This window comes from Salvia miltiorrhiza, chromosome 3 (assembly GCF_028751815.1).
Source record: "Salvia miltiorrhiza cultivar Shanhuang (shh) chromosome 3, IMPLAD_Smil_shh, whole genome shotgun sequence".
Taxonomy (NCBI): Eukaryota; Viridiplantae; Streptophyta; class Magnoliopsida; order Lamiales; family Lamiaceae; genus Salvia; species Salvia miltiorrhiza.
In genome coordinates this window covers 33680333-33694277 of record NC_080389.1, presented here as the reverse complement: position 1 = coordinate 33694277, position 13945 = coordinate 33680333, and the positions used below count along the sequence as shown (strand labels likewise).

The 13945-nt window shown below is 36.1% G+C and overlaps 2 protein-coding genes and 1 pseudogene across 3 annotated transcripts; 1 reads left to right on the top strand and 2 right to left on the bottom strand.

Moving 5' to 3' along the window:
• Nucleotides 1-1382: 1382 nt before the first annotated feature.
• LOC131016400 (NADH dehydrogenase [ubiquinone] 1 alpha subcomplex subunit 1-like) lies at nt 1383-1823 on the bottom strand (annotated as a pseudogene).
• Nucleotides 1824-2134: 311 nt separating this feature from the next.
• LOC131016398 (KH domain-containing protein At3g08620-like) lies at nt 2135-6207 on the top strand. 2 transcript variants are annotated; one of them, XM_057945097.1, is made up of 7 exons: nt 2135-2414; nt 2498-2589; nt 2944-3095; nt 4768-4884; nt 5012-5128; nt 5324-5467; nt 5715-6207. In XM_057945097.1, the coding sequence occupies exons 1-7, from the start codon at nt 2332-2334 to the stop codon at nt 5856-5858; spliced, it is 849 nt and encodes a 282-aa protein (XP_057801080.1). In that variant the 5' UTR covers nt 2135-2331; the 3' UTR covers nt 5859-6207. The 2 variants fall into 2 exon arrangements, with proteins under 2 accessions (XP_057801080.1, XP_057801079.1); XM_057945096.1 differs by having other exon boundaries at nt 5318-5467.
• Nucleotides 6208-8362: 2155 nt separating this feature from the next.
• LOC131016396 (NADH dehydrogenase [ubiquinone] 1 alpha subcomplex subunit 1-like) lies at nt 8363-13011 on the bottom strand. The gene is made up of 3 exons (XM_057945094.1): nt 12794-13011; nt 12602-12702; nt 8363-8609 (listed from the first exon to the last, which is right to left on the bottom strand). Exons 1-2 carry the CDS (start codon nt 12899-12901, stop codon nt 12607-12609), a joined length of 204 nt encoding a protein of 67 aa, XP_057801077.1. The 5' UTR covers nt 12902-13011; the 3' UTR covers nt 8363-8609; nt 12602-12606.
• Nucleotides 13012-13945: the final 934 nt, after the last annotated feature.

Below are 13945 nucleotides of genomic sequence, written 5' to 3'. Positions count from 1 at the left end.
TTTACTTTGGTTTTATTTTGGATTTCCGTTGGCACTTATGGCACTAGTGCCAACGAAAATCCGAAATAAAATAAAGTAAAATAGTCATTTTGGCACTAAATAGTGTCATAAGTGCCAACGAAAATTCAAAAAAAAACCAAGTAAAATGGTCATTTGGGCACTTATGGCACTAATAGTGCCATAAGTGCCATACGTGCAGCACAAATACAGAAACAACATCATTTAAACCCTAAATGGAACATCTAAACCCCAAATGGATAATCAAAACCCTAAATGAAATATCTAAACCCTAGGGGAAAGTGTGCACTTATGGCACTAATAGTGCCATAAGTGCCATACGTGTAGCACAAATACAGATCAGATCAGATCTGCCGATGGCTGAAATCGAAGGAGGCGAAGATCAGATCTGCCGATGGAGGAGGCGGCGCAACGATCAGATCAGATCCACCGCCGCTTCATCAGATCAGATCCGCCACTTGACCAGTCCCTCCTCCACGCCGCTGATTTCAGAGGACCGGATCTCCTCCACCGCTGCCGCCTCATCCTCTACTCCGACGAATTCTGCCCAAGCGGCGCGCTGGAGAGAGAGAAAGGGAGATGAGAAAGAGAGAGGAGAGAGCGGCAGCCGCTGGAGAGTGAGAGATGGAGGATCTCCTCGACCGCCGCCGCCTCATCCTCTACTTCGACGAATTCCTTTCAAGCGGCGTGCTGGAAAGAGAGAGAGAGACAGAGATGAGAAAGAGAGAGGAGATAGCGGCAGCCGCTGGAGAAAGAGAGAGATGAGAAAGAGAGAGGAGAGAGAGAGAGAAGTGTAGAATAGTCATGACATACAAAAAATGGCCAAAATATATGTTTTTTCAAATGGTGGACAAAATTTGATGTTATATGTTGAATAGGGCTATCCAGCCCTATTGTTTCATAAATTAATAAGTCTTGTTATGCAGCTACAAACCTATAACTTCAAATGCCAACCGTCCACATGTTACTATAAAGTCTAGGAAATCCACATGGAACCAATAATTTCATTACCCTCTTCATCAACATTCGGCATCCTTAAAAACAAGACAAGAGACATCCATGAATGACGAAAGGCAGGGTGATTTAGGACTATTTAGCCTTAGCATACTCCTATAAGCTCAAAGAAACACAATTGACCTACTGGTACTAGACAATGGAATTGTGTAGGAACACATTTGTGTACGGGACAAGGAATCTTGTTACTAGCTCAAAATTTTTAGATGTAAGTATCAGATTGGATCAACTAATACACAGAAAGGCTTATATAAGATAGAGATTTCTAAAGTGGAGAAACAGATATCAAATGGCAAAGTTGATGATGAAATAAAGAGATAATAACAGGAAAATAGGGGGACGAACCTAAATCAGTTGGAAGCGGGAGGCGAAGATAGCATCTCGATGATCTTTTCGTCATGTTTCTTCATAGCCACATCCTAGAGGTCGTTCCCAATGTGCTTGGGCTGCCGAATCATCGACGGAATGTTAGATTTAGCAGCATAATTCGTGTCATATAAATTTGAAAATAGATAAAATTGGAGAGGCGGGTACGGACGCGGCCGTGAGCAGCTTTGTGGATGTAATACTGAGCGTTGCCCATAACGCAGAACATCCCTGCTATGATTCCCAGAGGCAGCATCGCTTCCAACCACACCGGCCCCATTCTATCCAATTGAGAAAATGATGCTAAACGACGACGAATTCACTCACATCCCTCAATACCAATTCACAGAGAATGCAGTTTGATTTTCAATTTTGATTTTCCTTTCACTCTGCTAGTGCTAGCGTTTAAAGATGGTTATTTAATGTTAAACTCCTCTCAACAAAGTAATACTCCCTCCGTCCCAGCTTTTTGTATCCACTTTTAGTTACAACTAAAAGTGGATACAAAAAGCTGGGACGAATGGAGTAATTTTTTTTTATAATTTTAATCTGTAATACATATGTTATGTATGTTGGAAAATGAAATACTAGAAAATAATACTAGTGGTTTGAATATTAAATAAGAAAAATGTGAAATGACAAGTGTATCCGATTCTGACAGGTATATCCGAATCGCCGCAAAGAAGCCCAACCAAGTATCCATATTTTCTTTTCTTTTCTTTTCTTACATATTATTATTGGGAAAAGGCCCAAATGAAGCCCATGTTAATGAGAAGAGGATAAAAATAGGTAGTTGAGCTGGAAATGAGGGCATCCGATGAATTCAGTCCTGTGTCATTCTATCTACCGTCTTCTTACAAGCTTGCTTGCTGCTAGTCTGCTTTTGTATCGATTTTGATCCAAATCCTTGCGAGCTGTGGGACTGATTTGTCTATGTCGGGTCTTTACAATTCCAACTTTTCGCCTGCTCGGGCTGCCTCTCCGCAGATTACTGCAACTAACCCTGATGTAGATAGGTATGTGGCTTCTTTTTTCACTTATCTTCTTTGATCATGTATGCTCTTGAGAGTTTAAATTTATTTTTTTAATACAAATTTAGTAATCCCTACTTGTCGGAGCTCTTGGCGGAGCATCAGAAGCTTGGTCCATTTATGCAAGTTCTTCCTATTTCTACGAGACTCTTGAATCAAGGTCTGCCTGCCTGTCTCTCATTCACTTTGATATTTTGTCTCTTGTATAAATTGGATCTGAATCCTCTCCATATTCATATTGAGATTATGACTATACTTGAGCAACTCACCATACTTGGCTTTCTATTGAGACACTTGGATTGCAATCATCAATAGAGGACAAATCAATAAACAAACTTCATAATTCTTACTTGAAATGCCATATCTTTTGTTACTCTGGTTTTCATGGAAGCATGTATTTGATGGCTGGAATCCACTTTTCCACGTGCTAAATATAGTGTAGTGGATCTCCCCTGCCATAATGTGTTTTTCCGTATTTTTAGTTATTCACAGCAATCCTCTTTTTATCTTTAAGAGATCTTGCGGGTTACTGGGATGTTGCCGAATCACAGCTTCAGTGAACTTGAGAGACTAAGACACAGAAGTCCTAGCCCTATGGCCTCTGCAAACTCTCTGTCAAATGTTGCTGGGACTGGATTAGCAAGCTGGAATGGACTTCCACAAGAGGCAACTAAATTTCCAACTCATCAATGCTCTCTTTCTTTCTTTTGATCTATAATATAGATTCAGGCTTGGTTGTTAAGCTACATATAAATTAATAAAGAGTTATGGCTTTTATATCTAGCTATTGTAATTGTAAAGTTTCCCATAGCAGTTTCTTCACCATAACTTGGCTCGTGTAGAAGTTAGCAATCTTATACTTGTGCACCTTTTGCTCAATAGAAAAGCATGACTTCAGTGTAATTTCCTAACCATTATATATTGTGTAACTGTAAAAAGAAGCTTAGTTGTAGAAACAATGCAATAGATATCTAGGTAGTTAACGGATCATTACAAGATTGAAAAAAATGTATTAGTCTAAGATTGAATATCTTTTATTTTTTATCAAGTACTTTGGCACTCAAGTAACTAGACTTAATATGGACAATCACATTATGTAGGCTTGGTTTCTGACTTGGTGACACACACACACACACAAAAATAAAAAAAGGAGCGGTTGTGGGACCAAATTTGGATATAGTTCAGACTTTTAATGGAGGATTTAACTATTCTTGAAAGATAATGTTATTCAACTAGGAATTCTTTGCCTAATGTCATCTTTTTTTCTTTGCCTTTTATTTTCTAGCTGCTGGTGTTGTAAATTTAAGGAGCCTCCATTTTCCAGTATGATCCCTATTGACCACAATCTCAGTCCACTTTTTTTTGCATATCAACATGATCTATTGCAACTTCTTTCTAGTTGTGGCTTTTGTGAATCACCTTTTGTCTCACTCGTAACATACTTCAGATCAGGAAAAGTTCTACATGGAAAATGTCTTGAAACCTTGTAACAGCTGTATGATATGTTCATTAGATCATAAACAGCCTATCCAATTGTCAATAATAGCTTTTGGATATGTTCATTAGACCATCAACAGCCCATCCAATTGGCAACGACACTCGGAATAATACTATATTGTGATGACATTTCCCAATCTGTTGGCTACATACTTGGGGGAAGTGTTTAGATGATTGATGGACTATGGGTTACGGTTGACAACTTTTGATGACTAATTGATTTTAAACCTACCTTTTATTCACTGCAAGCATATTTCAAAATGATCTGGTATGTGGTTCAACTTGGTTACTTAATGTCAGAAGAAAGGTGTTGACTGGTTAGTTAGTGGTCATTGGGATAGGCTGCAAGCAGAACTTCTAATCGGATTTGAGAACAACCCCCACCCCCAGCGGGGGACCTGTTTTGTCATGATGTGAATCAGACCCAACAATAGTTTTAGCTATAAATTATGAGTATATTGTAGTATGCTTTATGCTTACTTGTGGAGGTCATGTATCCCTTCACCATTTTCAATGAGTCATTCCCACCTCTTTGACCAATCACATTCGGAGTAGAAATTCTAGAGCTCGTAGTGATGGTCACACTTGCTGTGCAGTCATATTTTTTAGCCTTGTCAGTGGTGATGAAATATTTATTTGGCTTGAATTGTGCAAAGTGACTTAATCCATAATAATAATAATCTCTTTTTTAATCTTAAAAAAAAATCTCTTTTTTGCTTAATGGGTGAACTTTGCTTGTAACATGCATGACACATTTCAATACTAGCATTATATCTAATTATTCTTTTTAACTTCTTTCAAAATTAAGAAGATTCCCTCGTACTTCCTGTTTATATGACAGAGATTGGGTGGGCCTCATGGAATGACTATGGATTGGCAAGGTGCACCAGCAAGTCCCAGTTCATACACTGTCAAAAGGATTTTGCGCTTAGAAATTCCTGTGGACAGCTTTCCTAATGTAAGATCATTGAATGGGCGGGATTTACTTACCCTTGTTGATCCTTCATAGCTCAGTTTCACTCTTACCAACAAAATGCTTCCTTCTCTCCGGGTGTTCCTCTTATTAGTCTTTAATTTCTTCGTAGTTCAATTTTGTTGGCCGACTTTTGGGTCCTAGAGGAAATTCACTTAAACGAGTTGAAGCCACTACTGGATGCCGGGTATATATTAGAGGGAAAGGCTCAATAAAGGACCCTGACAAGGTAATGCAGTGTTTATATGATGCTTCGTTTTATTATTCTTTTTACTGACCACGCATGAAACAGCTACATAGTGCAGTAAAACAAAGGAAAAGAAGGCAATGAAACCATTGGAACTAGGATTATTATTGATGTTCATAATTTAAGTTGCACATGATAAGCAAATCTTTACCACTGGCTGCATATGTCAAGTTGCAGGAGGAGAAGCTGCGTGGACGACCTGGCTATGAGCACCTTAATGAACCACTCCATATCTTAATTGAGGCTGATTTACCAGCTAATGTGGTTGATATGAGACTGAGACAAGCACAGGACATAATTGAAGAATTGCTGAAACCAGTGGTAAGAACATCTAATTTTGTCTCCTTAAATAAATCTACACGATTTCAATTTTCTAACTAAGATAATTGATCATGTTGGGGGTTCACCATGGTGACACACTTTGATTATTCTGTGTATATTAACAAATACTGGAAAGTAACATTCAATATTTAGCAATCTCAACCAGTACCTCCCCACCCCAAATAAGAAATAGAAAAAGAGCTTAGAGATCTTACTGCCATTTTTTTGTACTTTTACTTTCCTGTAGGATGAATCACAGGATTTCATAAAGAGGCAACAGTTGCGTGAGCTTGCCATGCTAAATTCAAATTTTAGAGAAGAGAGCCCTGGGCCAAGTGGCAGTGTCTCACCTTTTAATACCAGTATGAAACGCGCAAAAACAGGACGCTGAGATCATCTACAAGCTCTTCAAAGATTTTTTTCTTCCGTGATTGACGGAATTATACATGGATATACGTATTGAAATGCATCATATCCCTATTTTTCTGCCTAGTTGATTATACAACAAATAGATTATTGTTTAAGGAGATGTGAAGTTGAGTGTTTTGGTTGGGTTTTACTTTTTTTAATGAAGCAGAACGTCTAAAGAAAGAAAAGGTGTTGTATAGGGTTGGTTTTAAACCAGGTTTTGTCATGTCAGTTCCAGAAAAATGTATTCATTTGATTGATTCTAGTGTGAGATCACTGAGATGTATTATTATTTGTACAGATTGCAATTTAGAAGTTTGATCTTGTAGATATCTTGTACTGTATTATATTTTTGGCATTTTATCTAGATTTAGAGGTTTAACAAGTACTAATTGTTGTTCTTACCGTTGACATTATGATGCCTTTGTCAGGTGCTTGAGGCACTCAGGCTTAAGAACTTTGCTGCATGATATGCTCAAGTTTTTAAGTATGATTGATGTGCCGTGCCATGAATCGTTAGTTTCATGTGGTGTTCACTGAAATAGTGTTTGGCTGAGCTTATAAGTTGTTCAAGATTTTATTAGTTTTTTTAAGGTGTTTGGCAAAACAAACTCCTAAACTGTTTATAAGCTCTACAAATAAGCTTTAAGCTTCCCAAAAAATAAGTCTCTATTCCAATTTATACTTTTAAAATCTTATATGTAACAATTATTTTATAAATATCATTTAACTATAATTTGTTATTTTCATCATATACTCTCTTAAGTTCATCTCTCTTCGATTTTTCTTTTCAGTCATTTGCTCTATAATGTGAAGGAGATGGTGAGTTGCATACATATGAAAGTGGCTATTGGGCTTGTGACAAAGTGGTTAAATGTTCAAATCAATGGTATCATGAAAACCATGATCACGCCAATTTTAAAATTATTTATTCATCAATAAAAGAAAGTTATCATGTACTGGAGATTAATTCCATAAAATGTTATCAAAGTTATAGTATCTGAATTTTAGCTCGTTTAAAATATCATGAAATGCACAAGCTAAATGTACTGGGGACTAATTTCATAAAATGTTATCAAACTTATGGTATCTAATATAATTAAAATATCTAAGTTGTGAATTTAGCTTGTCTTAGCTACACATAGATACTTGTACAATTATAACACTGAAATTGGATTCACAGTAAGATAAATTCTAAATGTATAAGAATAAGATATTAGAAAATTATTATTTCTAAATTTATATTAATAATATTGTGCATTCGAACTTTATTATGGATTGTTTTGATTTATCATGATGAGGATTATATAATCCAATATTCTCGATATTTTAGGCAGAGATAATTTAGTATCAAGAAGTGATGTTATATTATTATATATAATTATATCTCGATGCATCGAGTTAATGAGTCCCCTTGAGATGCTCATAAAGTTTACGGTACTAGAAACACTACTGGTTGGAATTAATTCTCAGTGCAATAATTATGTTAGAGCAATTATACTCTTGGATAATATATTAATTAATTAAAGTAGTTAGTAAATTTAAATTAATTAATGAACATGCGCTATCTTGAACACGAAAAATAATTAAATAAAGAGATATCGTAAATGAATAAGGATAAATAGTGCAATATTGATTACTTAATTAAATAAATTAATAATGACATACTTAATTTAAGTTGGGATTAACTTAAGATAGTTGAAGTCTATCATGAGATCTAATCCTAATCCTTCTATGAATCTCTATGCTTAGCCCATCAATACCTATAATTAGATGAGAGAGCACATAAATCACTGCACAAAGACAGAAAATTTCACCCCCTACAGTTGTAGAGATCAAAAAGTCTATTTTTATCATGTGACTTTTTGTGCTCGTCTTCCAGCTATTATGCTTATCAGTTCATTATCCACCCAATGTTAAAGCTATAAGAGAAAATAAGCTAGAAGATTCGTAGATCGAATCAATTGTTGATAAAGTTTATTCAAATGCTAATATACTGAAAGAGAAAGTATCCCATTTTCGTGGATGCTAAAATTAGTAATTGTACCCCATTTTTTATGGATGTAGGGAATATAAACTATCCTTTTCTTTACATCCATGCCTACACATTATAACCTGTTGAATTGGGACGAAGGGAGTACGAAATAGAAGTTTAATATTCATTTAGAAATAAATTGAAATCTACTAACCAATTTGATAATTACCATACACTTGGGGTGCGTTCACTTTGATGGATGAAAAAATGAGGGATAACAAAAATTTATGCCTTTAAATGTCTCATTTCTTTTCCCACATTTTACACAAAAGAGAAGTTCACCATTTTTTCTTCCTTAATTTCACTTCAAGCAATGATAATATTATCCCACCACCTTTTCTCATCCATCAAAGTGAACGCACCCTTGATGCAACATGCATGGCCACAGATGCTCCATCATGCCAACGTCTCCTAGTTTCAGATGAATAAGGAGCCTAATCGGAGGAGAAACGTTTAGAAGAACTCATTTCTCCATAATCAGAGCATGGCCAATCAACATTGTCTTTTAAAAAACATATTTTGATGTCGTACAAATTTAAAATAGATGCATTTTACATATTAATTATAAGCCAGGTCAATATCACCATAGTTCTTGTACAACTTCACAAACAGAATGGTACAAATATGAAAGATTTCATAAAGAAGTCTTCGGCCTCTTGCTTGCTCATTATTCATTCTAAAGCACAAGAACTAGGTCACCTGCATCAAGAGAAAAGAAACCAGAATACATGAAACTTTGTGAGAAAGACATCCCCCACCAAAAAACAAAAAATTCTGCAATACAGTTATACGATATACATGATGAGTATGAACTATTCCAGCTACAAAAAAAGAAAATTATTCCCAAAGATAAAAATGACTTCCAGAATCTATACCTATTATAAAGGAGTTTGTTTAAAAAATATTGGTTTACCTATTATATCTCTATTAGGTATTTAATGTAAGGGAAATAGTATAAAATGATATATTATACTCCCTCCGTCTCATAAAAGTGTACATGACCGTTGGTGGCACGAGTTTAATAAATATTAGGCGAGTGAATAAAGGGGTCCACTTTATTTGGGAAATTTCGCCTCTCAGAATTGGTGCCTATTCATCCCACGAGTCTTCGATCGCTTTTGGATTGGGTGGATGATTTTTGCAGCGTCCCTAGCACAGAGGCTCACCACAACTTGTCAGTGCTCTAGGCTGTTGATGATCTAATGAACATATGTTACAAGGTTTCAAGACATTTTCCATGTAGAACGTTTCCTGATCTGAAGTATGTTACGAGTGAGACAAAAGGTGATTCACAAAAACCACAACTAGAAAGAAGTTGCAATTGAATCATGTTGATATGCAAAAAAATGTGGACTGAGATTGTGGTCGACGGGGATCATACTGGAAAATGGAGGCTCCTTAAATTTACAACACCAGCAGCTTAAAAAAGAAGGCAAAAAAAAAAAAGACGAGACTAGGCAAAGAATTCCTAGTTGAATAACATTATCTTTCAAGAATAGTTAAATCCTCCATTAAAAGTCTGAGCTATATTTAAAAGTCTGAACTATATTCAAATTAGGTCCTTGATTTTTGACTTCGGCCCTTGATTTTAATAAATATTAGGCGAGTGTATTGGGAGTGAATAAATATTAGGCGAGTGTATTTGGGAAGTTTTGCCTCTCAGATTGGTGCCTATTCATCCCACGATTTTTCTATCGCTTTCGGATTGGGTGGATGACTTTTGCAGCATCCCTAGCAAAGAGGCTCACCACACCTTTGCTAATCTTCTTCGGTCGATGTGGTATGCAAGAGATCTTTTGGTTTTTCAAGGGAAGGCACTCAGCCATGTGGACTGCTTTCATATGGCCCAACGAGTTTCCTGGTCTGGTACTATCTGCTCTACAACCTCTAAACCCACGTTGGCACGTTCTTTAAGCTGCGGTGAGGGACAATGGAAGGTGTCTTGTGATGCGGTGTTCTTCGATGGGATTGGAGCTGGGATTGGGGTGGTTCTCACTGACTCTAATGGCACGATTGTTGGATGCCGCTATGGATCCAGCCCGGGAGCTTTCACGGCTGAGGAAGGCGAGTGTTTGGCTGTTCTCGAGGGGTTTTGATTGTGTGAGGAGATGGGGAAATAGAACATCGTGGTGGAGATGGATTGCCAAAGCCTTTACTCGAAGATTTCACGAAGAGAGGAGGACCTATCATATATTCATACTTGGGTATCACATTGAAGAAAATCCATGCCATGGCCTTGACTATGTTCGATATTGCCTATAGTTGGACTCCGAGATAGGGCAATGAAGCAGCGGATAAACTAGCTCATTTTTCTTTTGTTCACCATGTTCCTCCTATGTATTCTGGTTTATTTCCGCCTGATATAAACCTTTCTTCCTGAATAATGATATTACCTTTTCGCTCAAAAAATACAGGGGTCCACTTTATTGTTATGTAAAGTAGGAGTACGAAATAAGGAGTTGGTGATGGGGTAATGTCCAAAAATAGCAAATGCACACTCTTGTGGGAGGTCCCAAAATAGAAAGAAGCGCACACTCTTATGGGACAGAGGGAGTATATTTATCTATTATTAATTATTATTATAAAAGTATGCATTCTAGCAAATTTTGATTTACTTATAATATCTTGTTAATTTTAATTTTCAAGGATAGTTTAGTAAATTAATATGTAGGTATAACAATAAGATTTATCTGTTTTTTACATATATATCTATTATTCAAATCAAATAAGTTCACAACATATCATCCTCCCAGTAAGAATAAAAAGAGATTGTAAATAAAGATGATGACTAAGGGCAGAACGACGAAGAAGAAAAGGTAAATAAGGTTACTTGGCAAAGATATCAGAGGCAAAAACTAAAAGCAGGAAATATAATACTAGGGACATGCTTGAGCAAGAACCAATAGAGTCTTCATCAACTGCCAAACCAAAACTAAGAGCTATAGGAGATGCATTTAGTTTGAGAGCATAGTTATTAATCGCGCATCGCACACGATCGCGCAAACCTGGCCTAGGGTGATCGCGCATCGCGCATCGCGAATCGCGCGCTATTTGAATATATCACGCAGAAATAGATAAAAAAAACATAATATATATCATAATCATAGTAAAACCATGCATAATATGTCTAGTTAATAAAAAATAAAGTCATAAGTTCAAATAAAAATCAATATATAATTGTATTAAAGCCTCTAATCCAAAAGTCATAAGTTGATGAACTGAACCGTGAGAGAGAGAGAGACAGACTGCCGCGAGAGAGAGAGGCAGACTGCCGTGAGAGGGAATTAAATAAATCTTCTGCTGCGTTGGAAAGTCTAAAGCCTCTAAGTAATTAAGTATATAGAATAAAACTTAAAACCCTAATTAAATATCACTTATTGCCTTATGGCCGTTCAAAATTCTGCACACTAATAAGTAATAACCCTAATTAAGCCTAATTAAGAAAAGCCCATGCAATAAAAGTGAGGCCCATGCATGCAATTGACAGATTTCAAGGCAACAGTTCAATCGCGCGCGCTACCGGCGCGATGCACGACCTGCGCGATGCGCGAATAGCGCGCTATCACGAAGCAGACAAGTTATAGCGGTGCGGCGCGATGGAGGTGCGCGTCGCACCGCGACGCGCGATCGCGCGCGCTACCTGCGCGATTCATAACTATGTTTGAGAGGATTCCCCATGGGGACGGATAATATATATTTCTATACACCCCTAATCACACAATGTTTTATATTACAAACTCAAGAAATTCCTCAAATGGCACAAATTGGAACACAACTATTCTTGGTGCCTAAAGCTTTTTTTTACTTCTGATATGATCCATCAACAAAAACCAAGAGTTCAAAGAAGCCTGTTATTTACAACTAAAAATATTGAATATATTTTCTTGAAAGGTACATTATAGTTTTAACGGAATGATAATAAGGTCCTTTACATAGAAATATACAAGTAAAATTTAAAACCAACGCACAACAAGATACAACAGCTTAGCATTGCACCCAAGAGAAAGTACATTTTTACTTAATTTGACAGTATTATTATGTTATGTTATCTTTCAGCATTAAGGCCAACTCAGCTAGAACATCAAAAAGTTCCCAAATTCTTTCTACGAATACCATCTTCATATAAAGAAAGTAATATCATACAGAATGACATGGAGACCTGCACTGCACCTTGCAAGACTACTCTTAGAAGCGGGGTATACAACATCCTCTAGGATAAACATATCCATAATAAGTCTTGAACTATGCAACTAAGACCTTATAACTTCATATACTAACCACGCATACACATAATAATGTCTAGGAAATCCAGCGGAACAAAGAATTTCATTACCCTCTTCAGCCAACATTTTTCTTACCTTAAAACAAGATAAGTACATACACAAAATGAGGAAAGGCTAGGCAATTTCGGATTAGTTAGACAGTACAAAAACTCTAAAAATCCAACTTAATAGTCAAATAAACATAAAAGAAATCTACAGATGGTAAGGCCACTGAGCACACTCTTAGCTCGAAGAAACACAATTGATCGAGTGGTAAAGAACTTATGTACCTCAAATTCCTAGCTGTTAAATATCAGATTGACTCGAGTAATAATATACAGCAAGGCAGTTAGTAAATCCACAGTGGAGAAACAGATATCAGATGGCATAGATGACGAATAACAAAAGTGATAATAAAAGTAAAACGACCTAAATCAGTTGGAAGCGGGAGGCGAAGAGAGCATCTCGATGATCTTCTTGTCACGTCTCTCCATAGCCACATCCCAGATGTCGTTCCCAATGTGCTTGGGCTGCCACATATATACCAATTTTAATGGAATTTCAGCATATACATTACTAATATATTATGTAAACAAAGAGATGTTGAGAAACGGTACGAACGCGGCCGTGAGCAGCCTTGTGGATGTAATACTGTGCATTCCCCATAACGCAGAGCATCCCTGCTATAATTCCCAGTGGCAGCATCGCTTCCAACCACACCAGACCCATTCTCTCTCTCTCTCGCACTCTTCACCAATTCCAAATTCTCAATCCCAAATCCCAATTTTTGTGTAGAGGGCGAAAATGAAATGAAATTCGTGGAATCGCTCAGTGATTCTTCAATTAAGTCGTATGAATTGGACCTGGGCCTACTATGTAGATAAGATGGGCTCGCCGCTGAGCCAGGTCTTGGCCCACGTTGATTTAGTGTTTTTGGAGGTTAAAAAAAGAGATTCAATTAATATAATTCATTACTTATTGTTTGACTTGGGCAATGAGTTAATCTATATCTATATATAATACTCCCTCCGTTCGCCAAAAGTATGGAACTTTGGCTGGGCACGAGATTTAATAAAATTTGTGATGATGTTGATTCAGTGGAGAAAGGGTCTCACCACTTTATGAGATGCGTGGTTGAGATTGAATTTGGGGTGAATTTTTTGTAAATAAAAAATATTTGTAAGGATAAAATATAAAGGTGGATGGTGGGACCATGGCTTTAAAAGGACAGTAGAATACTTTTTGCGGACGTCAAATATAGTAATTGTGTCATACTTTAGGACGGACGGAGGGAATATAAAATATGAATTTTTTTTACCTCTACTATTTTCTATCTCCTCATAATCTTTCCCTCTAAATTTTTTGTCTTTTTTTTAATTCTTTCAAAAAAATCATTAATTTCGATTCATGATGTTAAATTAAAGATTATGATAAGATTTTTAATTTGATGTAAAAAAAATTAAAAAGTTAATTTTGAAATGAATAAGTTTGATTATTTAAAGTGTCAAAATTATTTTTTGTTTGTTCTCATTATCTCTAATATTGAACTTCATATTTTTTTTTCATCTTGTTTCCGTTTATGGGTGGAAAAATAAGTAGATGCCGTTTTTTCCTTTCAAAAAAGTTTACATGATTGTTTAATTATAATTATTTTAATTTTTTTAAATTACAGCAATTAATGAGAAAAAAATTTGTATTAATTTTAACATGAATTAGCAAATAAAAAATTAGCTATACATATTAAATTTATAATCTAAGATACTATATAGATTT